At 34.9% G+C, this 17,757-nt stretch overlaps 2 protein-coding genes across 3 annotated transcripts; both read left to right on the top strand.

Annotated features, from left to right (window-relative positions):
- The first annotated feature begins 524 nt into the window (after positions 1–524).
- Positions 525–3,764, top strand: LOC116021596 (transmembrane protein 64-like). Of its 2 annotated transcripts, none has more exons than XM_031262028.1 (5): positions 525–711; positions 1,531–1,803; positions 2,069–2,305; positions 2,396–2,613; positions 3,287–3,764. In XM_031262028.1, the coding sequence occupies exons 2-5, from the start codon at positions 1,552–1,554 to the stop codon at positions 3,537–3,539; spliced, it is 960 nt and encodes a 319-aa protein (XP_031117888.1). In that variant the 5' UTR covers positions 525–711; positions 1,531–1,551; the 3' UTR covers positions 3,540–3,764. The 2 variants fall into 2 exon arrangements, with proteins under 2 accessions (XP_031117888.1, XP_031117890.1); XM_031262030.1 differs by lacking the exon at positions 525–711 and adding an exon at positions 1,265–1,369.
- Positions 3,765–13,317: 9,553 nt separating this feature from the next.
- On the top strand, positions 13,318–16,553 carry LOC116021824. The gene is made up of 3 exons (XM_031262307.1): positions 13,318–14,123; positions 14,714–15,151; positions 16,005–16,553. Exons 1-3 carry the CDS (start codon positions 13,508–13,510, stop codon positions 16,187–16,189), a joined length of 1,239 nt encoding a protein of 412 aa, XP_031118167.1. The 5' UTR covers positions 13,318–13,507; the 3' UTR covers positions 16,190–16,553.
- Positions 16,554–17,757: the final 1,204 nt, after the last annotated feature.

Genomic DNA, 17,757 nt, shown 5'->3' with positions numbered 1-17,757 from the left:
AAGAAGTTGATATCAAAAGTTTGATTGATAATTTTACGTCTAAATGTGCATAACGCATGTCACTTTTTAAATAAAATTTTATATGTATTTTTATACAATATTTATATTTTGATATAACTTTTTGAACAATTATTATTTATATATAGAAATTACTCGAAGAAATGACTCAATCTAAGATATGACACAACGCCCTAATTTTTATTGAAACGACCCCGATAAGTGGTATATATGTGTAGAGCATAAATTATAATTTTTCCTATTAAGAATTAATTAATGTTAGGATAGGAAGGTTAATAGTTAAATTTAACAAAAAAAAAAAAGCCCAAAATATTGCCCATAAATTTGTCTAGAACAGAGAATATTGTAAAAGTCAAGTCAAGCTGGCTGCTGGCGCGTATTTCAGTTCACGCAAGGTTCCTTTTATGTCCGTGTTAGTTCATTTAAAAAAAAATGGAAAAAGCAAAGACCAAAGATAAAGATTAAATAAATGAAAAATAATATTATAGTAATACCTTTACCAAAGAAATTTCAAAGAAAATCATAATTCTCAAGCTATAGCGTAGCACCCTTTATGATTTCTCCCAACTAACGGTTTAATTTTTTACACGAAAGTTCTGAAACCCAACAAACTCGAACAACTTCTCCCTGCTGTTCACCATACCTTTCACCTTCTACTGCTGTACGAGTTCTTCAATTTCTCTCTCTATACTGGTGAGTTTACATTCATGGATGTGTTGTATTTTTTTTTTTAATCTTGTTCTTGTGGTAAAGTTTTGTTTGATGGGAATTGGATGATGTTTCTTGCTTCTGCTTCTTTTTCTGAGATTTTTTTTTTTGTGTGAATTGGAAGTTGAAGAAAACATGATTCTTGAGTTTTTAGATATGGGTTTGGGATTTTTTGCGATTTCTCTGGTGTTTTAGTTTAAATTTGAGGTCAAGGTGGAGGTTTTAGGATTGATTAACAGATAGACCTTTAAAATTACATAGCATATCAGAAGTTGGAACATGGGTTTCAGTAATATTAGCTCAGATGTAATGAAAAATTTTATGCTCCCCTTAATGATAAGAAATTCAAGACTTTGCAGACCATAGAATTGAGGGTGGGTGGGTAGTGGGGGGGGGGGGTTCCATTTTGTGTACTTTGAACCTGCAGATATACGATTATAGGTTGCCCTTAAGGAAAGGTTTCTTCTTGATGTGTCTTTGTAGATGGTACTGATTTTGGATTAAATATTCTTGATTTTGGATTAAATAGATTTTCTTTCACCTTAAGGAATTGAAGCCCTTAGTTGACTGTGGATCAAAAACTTGGCTTAGCTACATAGAAGAAGTGACTTAGCAAGTTGGTTCAAATTTTAAGTTTTTGAAGGTTCTGATTTTTTTCTTTATATTCTTTACTTTTCATCTCAGAGTCATTAACCCAGTTTTGAGTGGAAGTCTTGGAACATATGCATCATCTTTTCGATCTCTTTTCGTTTCAAGAAAGTGACGTTAATGGATTCCATATCTGCATTTTCATTTAATTTGCAGGTTTCTGGTGTCAAATAGGAGATGCCAGATTCAGCTGAGGATTTAGAAAGAAAGCACTCAAATAGTGGGAGCCAAGTAAAAGATGACAGTGAATATGTCAGGCTAGTTGTAAATGATGAACCAAGAATTACGGAACCATATATATTGCAATCACCCGTGGAAACCAGAAAAAGAGCCATAAAATGGTGGTCCAAGGCACTAATGTGGTGCTTTATATGTATAGTAGCTCTCTTAATCTTCATAAAGTGGGGAGTTCCTTTTCTATTCGAGAAGGTGCGTCATTTCGTTAATTCATTTAACTCATTCCTGTGTCCTAGTTTAGTTTTGTATCAAATTTTTCGTGATGAAATTAGTTGTTTTCATCTTGAAACTTCTTGACTTCTCTACGTTACTTTCTTATTGAAGTTTTATCTTGACATCTTCCTAGCTTCAACTTAATGCAATGCTACGTTATTGTTGAAGACTTATCTTGATTTCTTCTTCTTAACTCCAACTGAAGATTACTAAACCTTTTACCCATCATTTTTTTTCCACATAGGTACTGATTCCAATCTTACGATGGGAATCCACAGCATTTGGCCGTCCAGTGCTGGCACTTATCCTCGTAGCTTCTCTGGCGTTATTCCCAGTCTTCCTGATTCCTTCTGGCCCTTCTATGTGGTTAGCTGGAATGATCTTTGGATATGGTCTTGGCTTTGTCATAATCATGGTTGGAACAACCATTGGCATGCTCCTTCCTTACTTGATTGGCTTGCTCTTCCGAGACAGGATCCATGTAAGATGCCATAAAACCCGCTTAGTTGATGCAGGACCATATTCTTGCCTGTTTATTTTTGTTTTAACGTTTGATTTATTGCTTCTGTAGCAATGGCTAAAAAAATGGCCTCAGCAAGCCGCTGTTATTAGATTGGCTGGAGAGGGGAGTTCGTGGCACCAATTTCAAGTCGTTGCATTGTTTCGAATTTCGCCTTTTCCGTATACCATCTTTAATTATGCTGTAGTTGTAACCAGCATGAGATTCTGGCCGTATTTGTGGGGGTCAATTGCAGGAATGATTCCCGAAGCCTTCCTCTACATCTACAGGTAACTCTCTCCCCTACAGCAGTTTATATTGTGCTCACCGGCTCACCCGACATGGTACTGTGAAACAAAAGCGTCTACCATTACGCCAAAAGTTATAGCTAGTAGTGAAGGCTCAACTTTATTTCCTTATATATATTGCCACATTTTCGAGAGGCAGGATGCTGGGCTTGGCCCTTCAGCCTCCGTCCAACAATTCCCCCTAGCCACCTGGTGCTAGACTTGGCCCCTCAGTCCTTCACCCAACACATAATTAGAGTTAATACTTGATTTGGTCCCTCGACCATTAGGATTTCACCACTTTAGTCCTCGACGTCCAAATTTGTTCAGTTTTATCCCTAACTATGCAATTTTTACATAAATAGTCCTTTGTCCGAACCAAAATAGTCTTGATTAGGACCATTTTGGTTAACAATTACATAGTTGCAAAGTGGTGAAATCCTAATAGTCGAGTGACCAAATCGGGTATTAACTCCACATAATTACAAGTCACTTTCCTTACAGTGATAGTTTACTTGAATAAGAAATGAGCATCATTAACAATTTTGATAAACATGGTATACAATTATGATGAAGATCCTCATAGTTTAGTACCCCGCCTCTATGCACAATGCAAGTCACTCCCGGCTTAGTGATTGATAGTTTTCGTCTCAACTTTCTTTGTATTTGTCTGCAGTGGCCGTCTTATAAGGACATTTGCTGACGTCAAATATGGAAACCATCATCTAACTCCCGTGGAGATCATCGCGAATGTTATCTCCTTCATTGTCGCAATCATCACCACAGTCGTTTTTACAGTATACGCTAAGAGAAAGCTGAATGAGCAGGCGACATTGGGTGCCCAAGGCTCGACCTCCAGCCACGACAAATTCGAGATGCAAAAACTTCCCCCAGAAAAGCCTAAGCATGGTTATATCTCATCCTTGTAGTATAAGGGGCTAAAGGGTCTCTTAGACCCTTGATTTTGGTTAGAATAACACTGCTGTATATAATTCTGAGGCTGTTGTAAGAGTATTGAAGCCCTTTGTGTGTAACTTGAACAATGATAAAGAACAAATGGAAAAGTGATTGTGTTTCATAAGATGGGATATCTGTAACGAACAGGTATTCTTTTGTATTGTTTGGTCATGAAATTTAATTGCTAAATTTGTGTATAGTTGTGTTTCAAACATCAAATACTATTGTTTAGAATTATACAACACAGAACACATCTCGACTTTTTACTCGATGTTTACTTATGTGATATGACCATTAATGTTAAATGGTGAATTTTTTTAATTTCATTTTTCACTCTATTAATGAATAACACATGATGATAATATTACATGATAGTGAAATCATTAACCTTTTCTATTTGTTTGAATCATATCTAGCAAACTTTTGAAATACTATTGTAATTTGAACAATAAAACCATTAACAACATATTTGTTGGTAGAGGGGAATTACAGTTAATTTTTCACTTAAATTCAAAAAGTGAAAAACCTCATTATTTAGTGAGAAGGAATTGCCAATCCTACCTTTCCCTAATGGCATCTTCAATGGAGGAGATTAAAAGATGAGAAAGGAAGAGAAAAGAGAGAAAACAAATGGAGGGAGGAAATATTAATCTCCAGAGACATGTTGTCTCTAGAGAAAAAGGAGACGATGTGTGGCACGGAGAGCCACATAGACGCGCAATGGTGGGGGATATGTATGTCTATATAAAAAAAAAAAATCTAAATTCAGCCTCAATGGTTATTTAGCCGATGAGGTTGGATTGAATTCAAGAAATGTCGTTGTGTGCATGTGTTTTTTTTAATCACTATATATATCCTTCAATATATATCCATCAAATGTACAATACACTTACATTTTTTTCAACATTTTAAATTTATATTTCATAGAGATATGTTTTATTTAATTATGAGTTTAATTGCTTGAATTAAATTTATAAATTATATTTTATAAAATTAAAATATATTTTATTTTGTAATTTATTACATTATATTTATAATCAAAATTATAAATTATAATTATAAAGTTAAATTTATAAATTAAAATTATAAATTATAGAAAAGTAAATAAAATAAAGTTACAATTATTAAATATAGAAAAGTAAATAAAATAATAAATGATGTGTAGGAGAGGGAGAAGGAGTAGGATCCACAAAATGGCGAGAAGGATTCAGAATAGATTATAAGTTGATATGAAGGAGTTGGGCCCACATAATAGAAAGAAAAATAGAGAATCATTGTGGATACGCTAAGAATTTCAAATCCGTAATATGTGGGAAAAAAATTTGGGTTGTGAGGACAAAATTATCCTCCCTAATAACTCTACCCCTTTCCCTTGGAATTGAAATTTCATTAGCATTTTGATATTTATACTAATTTCTTTTCAATTCCTATGTAATCAAACATTAGCATAGAATTTCATATGAATTTGTTCCTGCCAAGGCACCAATAATTTTTTTTTTTTAATTTCTACATTATTCCAACATTATTCCTCTCACATGAAATTGTAATTTTTTTGACTTAATTTCCTCATTGCAACCAAATGGCTTGTTAGTATCATAAAACAAATTTGTTTTTCTTTCATTTTCACCCAATGAATAAATAACGCGTGATAGATGTATTACTCACTACTCAGTAGTGAAATCCTTAACCTCTTCAATTTTTTTGAATTACCTAGTGAAAGAGTAATCAGGCAAGCAACATTTGACTCGGACCACCAACACTGACCTGAATGCAACAAATGGTCACTCGTTACATAAAGACAACACATTGATGGGATGATAATTACTCCAACGGCTCTCCATTATTACAACCCAACACTCAATGCAGCTCACCATTACCAGCACTCAATGCAGCTCACTATTACTAGCACTCCGTTACACTCACTAGAGGAAGAGCCGTTGCAGCCATAGTATAAGTAGCGGACTTGTGGTAGAGGATGGGGGGACTTTTGGTTTATGATACACAACACTACTACACTGCACTCAAATCACTCACTCTCACTTTGTACACAGATCTACATTGTGGCATTGTTACTCACTTGTCTATTGTATTGAAACACTTTTACTCAAACTATTCTTACTCACTTATCAAATATACCCGGTAACAATATTTATCGTCACCTAGCTAAGTTTTGAAGTTAGTTGTGAATTGATGAGCAATAAAACCATAACAAGACATTTGGTAGACAAGAATTGAAATCTATTTGCCCGCATAGCAACTCAGTTGGTCACAAGTGTGAAGTTTTAGAACAATGACTCCGGGTCGAGTTTCACTAACGACAGTGTGGGAGCAACCTCTCTAAATGAGGGGCTCCTTGTGCGCAGTAAACAATGGTTTAGTCTCTATGTTTGATAGGGATTATTCCCCGGTCAGAATCTTTGACCAGGACCTTTAATCGGTCTACCTGACCTTCCCGATCACCTCTATCCAGTTAAGCGTGAGTTGGGATGAAGGTGAGTCATGTATAATAGTTCGAGAGGGTTGAATCGAGCTGCGGTTCTTGGGTCTTACCGAATGGGGGGCCTCGTTTCTTATCCTTCTTACATGTGACCCACTGGCAGAGGGCCTAGCTACAACCCAGTGCATGCCCGCCACGCGGCGCTCATGCCGCACGGCCGGTACCTGTCCCCCTGACACCCTATATAAACATCATTTAATGGTAAGTAGGGGGACTTTGGCTATTTTTGAGAGAATAGTCAAGTAGCCCGGAGATCTCGTACCCACTGTCACGTTAGCCAGACTGCCCTTAGGGTATAAACTTAGCGTATTTACTCTATCAATGTTTATCTGAGTTACCAAGATTTATATCCTCCCATATGCTCTCCATATGCCCTGTTGGGTTGGGGCGAGAGGGAACCCGTGGGGAATTGAAGATTCAATCTTTTAGAAACAAGAATTGCAATCCATTTTCACATAATTCCCCCTCCCCCTGCACCACCATCAATGGGATTTTAATTCCACAAGTCGTAGGAATAAAAGTTATAGTGGTTGGACAAACATATACTTCTTCTCTAAGTTCGAGTAATTGAACGAATACTCCATAGTATTTTAGTTATTATATTACTTATTATTACTAGTATTTTCTATGCGTAATGCGTAAAAATAGATTTCCAATGTTAATACTATATAATAGTAATAGTAATATTGTAAACCATTTCTCATGACCTCCAATATGAGAGAGTCACTACATGCCATACGATCAGATTATGTTATAAGTCTTATAACTGAGATTCTTAGTAATTTTATTCCCACATATCAAGCAATAAATTTTGAATTGAATTTTATTTATCTCTTGTCAAATTACTTCTATAATTCCCTTCTTACTATCAACCATACAGTCATGTCCCTTTTCGTATTTTCTTGAGTTCATTAAATAAATAGTAAGGACATTATATCTTAGTTTAAATAGTAAGGACACATCCCAAGGTAAAACATATCTTAGTTGCGACACTGTAACCCCTCGTATTTTCCGATAAGTTTGAGGTTCGAAAAATAGGTCTTTAAGTTATGACATTTAAGAGAAGACGGTTTGATGCTCGAAATAATTTTTTTTTAAGGATTAGTTATCGATAGGCTGCGAACTACGCACCGGTCACGAACCGAGAAAATTTTAAGGATATAGATTCAGTTCGAATTTTCTAGAATTGGGATTATTAAATATCATGCGATTAAGCCTGAATTTCTAGTTAGTTCAAGAAAAATTTCAAATGGACTGTAAGGGATAAATTGTTACGGACTCTGTACCTAAATTTAGCGGGATACCGAAAAATTCCCAAAATTGGTGATTTGCGACGGGAATATTTTTACGATAATTTTGGTATTAGAATTTTCCCGAATTAAGTTATAATCCTCCGGACATTCATCTGGATTAAGCATAAACTGACCAATTAGATTTGATATCTTCATAAGGGATCCATGGGGTGATGACATGTGGCAAATCCAATCCTAGACTAAGATTTGGCCATTTAATGTAACATTAATGAGGTATGGAGGCTTTGTACTTGATTGCTTGGTCTTCAAGAACAATATCAAACAAGATCATCTCATCTCTCCCCTACTCTCCATTTCATTTTCGTGTAACACACTAGGAAGAAGAAGAAAATTATTTTAGCTTAGTCTTCCATTGTGATCCAAGAACACTTAGGCATTTCTTCAACTCCAAGAGCTCTACTATAGGTAAGAACTTCGGTTTTGTTCGGTTCGATTCCTTCTAAGACTTAAGCTTTAACTTAAGTGTTAATATTAGTGCATGAAAAATATGTAAGAATAAAACTGAAACATATAGGATCTAACCTCCAGCCATAGTTGATGTTGTAGTTTGAATCATTCTGAACTATTTGAACTGCTTGCTTAAATGAACTGATTTTTCTCTCACTTCTACTCTATACTCTCTGGATGGTGTATGAGACTGAATGTTTTGAGCAGTGAGAGGTGAAGGACCTTAAATAGCTGCAAACCATTATTGCAGCAGAAACCCCAAATGTCTTCCTACAGTAGTACTGTTTGCACCACAAATGTTTTGTCTCCCAAATGAAAATGACAGGTTTGGAATATGTCAGATGAAAACCCTATTTTATGTTTTATTAGACAAAACTTTTCATCTCCTTATTAGACAAAACCTTTCAAAATATTGTTATTATGGTGATGTTTTAGGGACTTTGGATTCAAGGAAAGATCTAACGCTTCTACGGTTTTAGAAATCTTCTATTGAGGTAATGAATTCCCTTAAGTTGGAATTAGTCACTTGAATTTGGATAATTGATTTTGGTTGAAATATGGTGTTTTTGGAGCTTTGGGGATATTTTTGTATACATGTTCATAGCTTGGATATGCTTGTATATGTTGTATTTATGTCCATATAGGTTTATACTTGTGAAAATAGTGAAAGGAAATCAGGGTAGATTCTGGCAGCAACTTCCATGATTTACTTGGAAAAATTGGTAAGGTATTTTGACTCCATTTTTTGTAGATATGTAGTTCAACAAGTGTAGAACCTACATATAAAATTTCATAATGATCGGAGTAGTATAAGTATAGTTTTCGGAATTTTTCCCAAAACTGGACGGAGAGAAAAATATTTCGGACCAAGGGCAAAAAGGGAATTTTCTGTGTTTATTCGTGGATCAAAGTGACCAAAACTTTTGACGGACATCAAGTACTATAAGTTGGGGTTCTACCATAAAAATTTCAAGTGAAAAAGAGTTCGGGAACTATTTTTACCGGCTCAATCTTTCGGACTGCGCCAAGCTGAAATTTTCTGAATTATGCTTAGTATGATTATGGATGTGTTAGTGATAATTGTGAGGTAGTTAGTGAGTTAATGGTGATCAGGTGATGCTAAGGACATGGATTAATGATAGAGATTAAATGATAATCTCATGATTTTTGGGTTATGGTTAGGCAATGACCTTACCTATTAGAATTTATATATATTTGGATGTACGATATCCTCAAGTTATGATCTAATGGTGTTGATCATAGTGGAAGTTGTTGAGGACGATAGTTAAGGATGTTGGTTGATTTTAAGTGTGAGATGGACATATGAAGTGTATCCAAAAATGTTTATGAAAACTTACGTTGAAAAACGTATGCTATTTTGATATAAAGGTTGTCAAAACCTTATTGTTTGAGAAAATGATGTTTGAAAATCCTTCAGGAGCTAAAGAGGTAGCCGATATCAAATATTGGACTCATTTGTGAAATATGTCCAAAAGAAATGATTTAAGAAAGAAAAACTGAAGGAAGGAAAATGTTTTCAAACCCTTAGTTTCTGGAATAAGGTGGGGACCTACGGGAAGGCTTAAATGCCACGGCCCGGGGTTGGAATAAGGGAGGACCTACGGGAGGGCTGGAGTGCCATGGCCCTAGGTTGGGATAAGGAGACCTACGGGAAGGCTGGAAATGCCATGGCCCGAGGTTTGTATGATCAATTCATACTACAGAGCGAAGTCTATTCGCTGAGAAGAGATGGAGTTATGAAAAAAAGAAAGCCTCGTGCTTACTCAGGGGAAACTAAGTGAATTTTTGACTATGAAAATTATTGTTACTCTGGGCTGCAGTTCAGATTATTATGAGCATTAGAGCTGCGGTTCTATTTGCAAATGATGAAATTCTTGGAAATGAAAGTTTTGCAAACTTGTCTGAAAGGACATGAAAATGATTTTTTTAAACTTCTAAACTAAAAATGTTTTCAAACCTTTGTCTACTTTTAAGTGACAAATGGATTTTCTTACTTAGCCGTCGTGCTAACTACACTTCATTGTGTCCTTTATTAGATGCAGATTAGTGTGGACTCTAGTAGCCCGATGAGCTCTAAACAAGATGGGAGTGGATGTCGATGTTGTAAGTTTAGCCTTAACGTTTGGGTATAGGAGAGATACCTGAGCGTGGCGGTAACACCGAGTTTTCTGCTGGTTAGACGCTTCCGCAATGTATTATAATATTAGGATTTTGTAATAAATCCCAGATGTGAAAATTGGGGTGTTACAGACACGGTCTGCAAATCAGAATCAAATAATGGTATTTTAGGGGATGCACATACTACTGAGTTCTTGAATGGTATACGAGCTTCTGGTGTACAAAATCATGTTTTAACATTGAAAGTTGGTTCACCGATCATGTTGCTAAGAAATATAGATCACACTCTAGGTCTTTGCAATGGTACTAGATTGATGGTGACAAAACTAGTAGAGCATGTGGTTGAAGCCAAGATAATGGCTGGTAGTAATGCGGGTACTAAGGTTTTGATAGCTAGAATGTCAATGACGCCTTCAGACCCAAGACTACCATTTAAATTCCAACGCAAGCAATTCCCAGTTATGTTGTCATATGCAATGACCATCACAAAAGTTAAGGACAAACTTTGTCACATGTAGGATTGTTATTGAAGAAACCAGTATTTGTACATGGTCAGTTGTATGTTGCTGCCTCCAGAGTAACAAATCCCAATGGGTTGAAGTCTTGAAGATCTTAATTTGTGATGAAATTGGTAATAATTGTACTACCACTAATAAAGTAATAATGTGGTTTACAAAGAAGTTTTTAATAATCTTTAATTACAACATAATTTGCCAATTTATTATTTTGTTGCTTTGTAATAATACATATAAAACACTACTATTTATTAATAACATTTAATATTACAATTACATAATATACTTTCCAAACTTTAGAACATTTTTTCATTTTAACTTCAAATAATTTATAGTTCGTGCATCGCACAGGTGACATACTAGTTAAATAAATAGTAAGGACATTATAATTTGAAGAGTTTCATAAAATTACTTCTATAATTCCCTTCTTACTATCAAACATATAGTCATGTCCCATTTCGTATTTTCTTTTGAGTTCATTAAATAAATAGTAAGGACATTATAATTTGAAGAGTTAATTCTACGAGAGGTCTCTTGTGCAATTCTAAATTTAGTTTCAAATTATCATTTTTGTCATTTAACATCACAGATTATTATTTTTTAGACATTTTTAATTTTTCTCATGACCTTTTCATACTTTTAGTAAGGACATTTTTGTCTTTTCATATTTTTCTTTTGTTATTTTTTAAGGTTTTAACCGATTTAATTAGTTTAGGACTTTACTAAAACTGATTAAAAGATATGGTTACTAAAAAATAAGAGGTTACCTAAAGTCCTAAAACAATTAAACTGGTTGAAATAAAAAAATAACAAAAGAAAAATATGAAAAGACAAAAATGTCCTTACTAAAATAGAAAAAATTATGAGAATAACTAATAGTGTTTAAAAAAAAATAATAGTCTGAGATATTAAATGGTAAAAATAATAATCTGAAACTAAATTTTAAATTGTCATCAAAGATAAGGAATTTCCGGTGGAAATAACTCTAATTTGAATTTTGAATAACATTCCTAGTCTTGGAGTCTTTCATTTGCCGCGTGATTGAAAGTTCCGGAGGTTGGCGTTGGCGGTGTGCCGTTGAAAACATGGGTGAGAAAATGACTAATCAATATTGTGTTCACAACGTAACGTATTACGTATGTATGTTAAATTTTTAGATGATTCATAATAATTTTTTTTTTTTTAACTTAGTTTCAACCAAATGGTCTATAGGACTATAGGTGTGAATTGTGATGAGTTTAATTTTAAAAATTTTGCGTTGATTCTATTATTTAAACTTTAAATCAAATTATCCTAAAAAAAAAACTTTAAATCAAAGTTTTGAATTGTTTATGTTGTATTTAAATAAAATAGAAAATAAATTATCTTTAAGATAATGTTTAGTAGTTGCCGACTCTGCGGCATGATTTTCATGCGAGCCGAACTCTATATATATAGTTGTGTTCAAATGAGAATCACTCCCCATGTGAGAAAACAAAGAATGTAAAGCAGAAAATGAAAACTGAAAAATTAAAAAACAAAAAACAGAAAAAAAGTTTTCTGTTAGTAAACAGACCTAAATTGTTTTTACTATTGCTAGATATTACAGTTAGACATTATTATCAAATGATATAAAAATATCAAATTTTAAAATATAACAGTTGGCAAATTTTGACCAACAAACCATTTTTAAAAAATATAATATATAGGCTGCAATAAAAACGAGTATTCCTTTACATGTAACCCCACAATCCATCATAACTTGTTCGGTCAACGCCTTCCCAAATCGAAGGAGAAAATAATTAATTTGTTCGCATGAGCAATTCAACTGGTCATGTAGGTGAAACTTAAGAGAAATGATCAGGGATCAAGTCTCACAAGTAGCAGTGTGTGAGCAATCTCTCAAAGTGAGAGTGACTTCTTGTATACAATGAGCAAATGTCTAACCTCTGTATTCAGTTGAATTACTATCTTCTCATATGCTTTGTTAGGTTGGGGTATGGTAAGTCCTTGGGGTTGAGAATTCAAGCTTTTGGAGAAAGGAGAAAATAATTAATTACACCAATTTCGGATTTCAGCGGCTTAATAATATTCATCGTTATTTTGGCTTTATAAAATAGTATAAGAGTCAATTCTATATATGGTTCATTGACTATATATTGATACCTACCAATTTTTATCTTCCATATTTGATTGGATCATAAATGATCTCACCATTGACGTTGATCCATTTTTATGTTCGACTTTCAATTTAAACATTACTATTGATTTTGTTCCAAATTTTGCCATCCAATTAAATATTAAATATCTATATAGAAACATTAAATTTATGGGTAATAATGTAAAAATTGACTTGATGTTTAGATGGACAAATTAGGTTCATAAAAAACATTGGGTTTATCATTGGTGTAGATGTGAAAAACTAAACTTTTATATTTTTTTTTTGAAAGAAAACTTTTATATTATTACTCTTTAATTTAATGTTTATTAATTGAATATTTAATTGGTCAAACTTTAAACAATTGTGATCAAATTAAAAATCGGGATAAAAATTTAATAAATGTCAATAGTAAAAAGATTATGTATGGTTCAATTAAAGGTCATAATAAAAATTAATAAATGTCAATAGTCAAGATACCATTTCTGGAAGGAAAATACTAAAGGAGGGGTTTTATTCAAAATTTTTATAAATTTTTAATGACTTTAAAAGTTTGGTGGTATTTGGTTTAGACTTTTAAATCTTTTTTAAAATTTAAATTTAAATTTTTAGTTTTTAAAATTAAAAATGACATTAATTTAAAATTTTGATTAAAAGTTGAACGGGACTGGAATCCTGGTCGAAGATGGGAACTATTTTTAATTCTCCGCCGAAAATGCCATCCCTAGTCTAGTCTCGCTCCCTCCCTAAAACCCCAAGTCCCCAAGCACAGTAACATCTTTACATTTCGTCTTTTGATTTTCATACTAGAAACAGGTAGAGAAGGGGGAAGCCGCCAAGTCTCCTCCATCTTCGCCGGCGTAAGCCAACCCTAGCCGTAGCCTTTACTGCCATGCCGACTTTCACAAGTATCGCGCTAGAGAATCTACTCGAACCACGCGTTCGAGATTCGTACAAGAAGCCCTTGGATTCCAACCAAATTGCGACTACACTTAGCAACCGCGGTGAAGAGGAGGAGAGGGTAGACGGGGCGGAGAACGCGAAGCCTCAAGCTCCGAATCACATATACATATCTCCGGCTCTGTACATAACTCCGGAACCGGCTCCCATTCCCGACACGCTCTCCGCGTCGATTTCGCCCTCGCCGTACGTGGCCAATCGCAAGCGGCGCAGCGGAGGGGGTTTGGCGAGCCGGAAAATCGACGGATTTGAGGTTTCCGGGAGGAAGGGAGGGGAGCAGGGGGAGAAGAAGGGCGACGAAGTCGAATACGAAGAGAGTGATTTGACTTTTCAGTGCATTGGTGATGTGGACGCGGAATTGGCGGAGGATGATTTGTTTGGGACTACGGAGGTGGGTGGAGATAGAATCGAGGGGCTCGAGGCGAGAAACGAAGAGTGTTTGGATCCGAAGTGTGATGTGTCGATTTTCGGAAGTGCGAGTGAGGCGAGAGGACTTGATTGCCAGAGCTTTGCGTCTGCTCAAGGAGACTTTTTTGATGCAAGTGAAGGTAAACTGTTCTTTTTCCTAAGAAATTTGTAACTATTAGAAATTTTATGTTTTATAGTACTGAAACTTATTGGCGTGTTTATTTATGCTTTTCTGGGTATTGTACATATATAGATATCGATCTACCCTTTACATAGCTTCTTTTGTATGTAATTCTATCTAGTTTTTGATAATTATGAACATGTTTTTATGTCAATTGCAGTTTGGTGAAATTGATAAATTGAAACTGGTAGATTGGTTTAAGAATGCAAATTGTTAATTTGTTGCAAAGTCTCAAATGCATGGGTGGTATGCAGTATTGCAAAATTTTCTTCACCTGTGTTATTCTCAGAGAGATTCATGTTTTATCATTATGCACTTTATGTTTATGTGAATTTTTAAAAAATCCAACAAGGTGAATGGAACTTCCAAGATCAGATAATCGAGTATGTGAAATCATTTGACACTAACAATTTATTGTTAATTGCTTAATTACTTGAGCCTCTAGACAAAATTAAACTGACATGCTTTGAAATAGCTATAAGCCTTTAAGATAAATGTTATTCTTGTCTACATCAATAATAATAATATGTTGTTAATTGTTATACTCAGAGTTCTCTGATGGGTCTGTTTCAAGTGTACCTTCCTTTATCATTGCTATGGAATCGGAACTGCAAACCACAAAGCTCCAACTCCTCCAGGAAATTGATAAAAGAAAGGCTGCTGAAGATGATCTTAATATGATGTGCAGCCAGTGGCAGAGAATCAGTAACGTTCTATCCGAGGCAGGCTTAACGCTCCCTTTGCCATCAGCTGTCATTGGTGGTATGCAGATTGAGCCTGCAGCAATTGAGAACCTTTTGCAGGAAGTAATTGTTGCTAGATTTGTTGCTGAAGCAATTGGAAAAGGTCAATCACGTGCTGAAGCTGAGCTAGCTACAGAGGCAATCCTTGAATCAAAAAACCAGGAAATCTCTCGGCTGCGAGATAGGTTATTGTATTATGAGACTGCTAATCGGGAAATGTCAGAGAGGAATCAGGAAATCATTGGTATGCTGCTTTGCTTCTCCTTGCTTTTAGTAGTTGCCTGCTTTGCAGTTTCAGATCATGCACTGCTGTATGTGCAGGATATATGTGTGTGTTTGTGTGTGTTTGTATTTTGTGTGTGTATGCATGTATGTCAGTATGCATTTATGTAGGTATCTTACAGAGAGAGCGGAGGGGAGAGGGGTGGGGAAGAGAGGAAGAGCTTTTATGGGGCTTGTTGGTTATAGATTACAAAATGGACTTAGTGACTTACAATGCACTATTTCTTTTAGTGCCTACTGTCTTGTATTAATGATGGACAGCCTACTGATATCAATGTGTAGCATTAATTTCTTTGATGGTGTACATACCATCTTTTTCATTCTAAGAATATATCACTTACAATAATAATATAGAGATAACCAGGCTGCCCATCTAGTGCTTCCCAACTTTTGGGATTCATGTTTTTTGGCATACAATTTGGTAGTTTGCAGACTGAAAGCTTTGAATAGAGTCAAATGGGTAAGTAGAAATGTGATATCCATAAACATTGTTGTAGTCTCCTTACTCTATTTTAATTTCTTTTCAAAGTATTTGTGGTTAAGCAAGAATGTTGTGTTTTGTTGAGAACTGCGGGGATGCAAGTATCAGCACATATGACAGATTTGAAGGAGAGGGCTGGGTATTGTGGTTGTGTATAATGGAACCGTGTAGCTGAAAGTTGGGATGTTGACTTATCATCATTGATTTTAATGTGTTTCAAAAAAAATTATTGATTTTAATGTGATAGCAGATTAGCAGGCTTTAATTTATTATGCCTGTATTGCCCATTGGATATTCAGAATCAATTAATTTTTTACTGCTGTAAACCATGCAGATGCAGCAAGAAAGCAAAGACAACGGAGGAGGACTCAACAGAAGTGGCTATGGAGTTGTGTGGGACTTTCTGCCATCATTGGCATTTCTGTGGCTGCCTACTCTTACCTGCCGCAACTAAGTAACAACCAACTAACATCAAGTGCTGGAGATTCAACAGCAGTTGATACTCACCTAAGCTCTTAGCAATTTCGTTTAGGCAAGTCCGCCAATCTGCTGCTGGTGCTGCTTTTCGAGTGCTGTTCGCAATTGGTGTATATTAGACAGTGAGGAAATATGGCAGTTTGCTCCGCTAATAACTTATACCCATCGGTTTCAGTTTTCTATTTTTTTTCATTCAATTTACCGATAACTCACCTATTTTTTTAGCCGTTCTAGGCGCCTGACAGGCTTTAGTGAATATTCTGGTATTGCCAATACTTGGTCTCACAAAATGCACTTGTAGGATGTTTGTGTCAACTTCAGCTTCACTAATTAAGCTCTCATGACTTGTAGTTGGTTTTTGGTTTCTGCAAATAGTTTATGAAAGATGAAAGGTTTATTCATGTAATTTGATGCCTTGACGCATCCTTTTTACGGAGTATTTGGATTCAAATTGAGAAAAATATATTTGTGCCATAAAAGAAATGAGTAGGAAATGCATCCGTTCGTATGAGTGTTTGTAGAGTACTAGAGTTGTAAACAAGGATGACTCTTCAAGAAAATGAGGTTGAAATGTGTTTGTTTGATTCATGATTATGATTTTTTTTCCTTATAAAAGATGAAATTCTCGTTTTGATAGAGGCATAAATCAGTGTCTGGTGCCCAAACATTGTGGTAGGAATTTGTTATCCATTTTAGTACTTTTGTCACAGTTAATCATTAATTGCAAAATTGACTATTTTTAATCATCAATTACATCTAAAGATTTTGTCAAGTCTAACTGATTACTTAGAGTTTTTCGCACTTTTGATCCCACGACTATAATATCACTTTTAGGTTTTTACTACGACTTTCAAACCTTTCATTCTCGATCCACGACTATTGATTTTTTAGTTAAAATGGTCTTTTCAACTTATTATTTGGCCAAAAGTCACCGGAGCTTGAATTCAACACTTTCAGAATGGTTCAACTTGACCTTCAATCTCAACTTCATCTGGTTCCACTTGTTTTGCTTCAAACTATACATGATGGTTCTGTAACCAAACCTACTTGTTTTGGAATTACAGTTGGGTTATGTATTGCTAGTGTAAGATCATCAAAGTTAAATGAACTTAAAGCCATCTCAAAATCAATCTCTTTCTTAAGTTAAAATATCATGTGTTTCTGCTAGAATTGGGATGTAAACACTTGGCTCAATAGTCTGGTCCACTAGTGGCTCTGTAGTGTTCTTAGATGTCACCCTTCTGCTTGGATTATTCTACAAAAGGGTAAAATAAAATGAATTGGAGGATAATACAATGAACTAAACACAACTTTAAGGTACAATAAACTGAAAAAAAAAAAAACAGAAAAATCTTTACCATTTGCTCAGCATTGTGCTCAATAGTGATGTTCTCATCTGGTTGTGGCCTACTGGATCTCACCCTTCTCCTTGGATTATTCTTCAAAAAGGTAAAATGAAATGAATTGGACCATACAATGAACTAAAAAAACCTTAAGATACAATAAACTGAAAAAACTTTACCATTTTCTCATAATTGTGCTCAACAGTGATGTTCTCAACTGGTTTTGGCCTCTTGGATCTCACCCTTCTCCTTGGATTATTCTACAAA

The sequence above is a fragment of the Ipomoea triloba genome, chromosome 6 (assembly GCF_003576645.1).
Source record: "Ipomoea triloba cultivar NCNSP0323 chromosome 6, ASM357664v1".
NCBI lineage: Eukaryota > Viridiplantae > Streptophyta > Magnoliopsida > Solanales > Convolvulaceae > Ipomoea > Ipomoea triloba.
The sequence above is the reverse complement of the archived record's forward strand: the minus strand, read 5'-3'. Positions and strand labels throughout refer to the sequence as shown.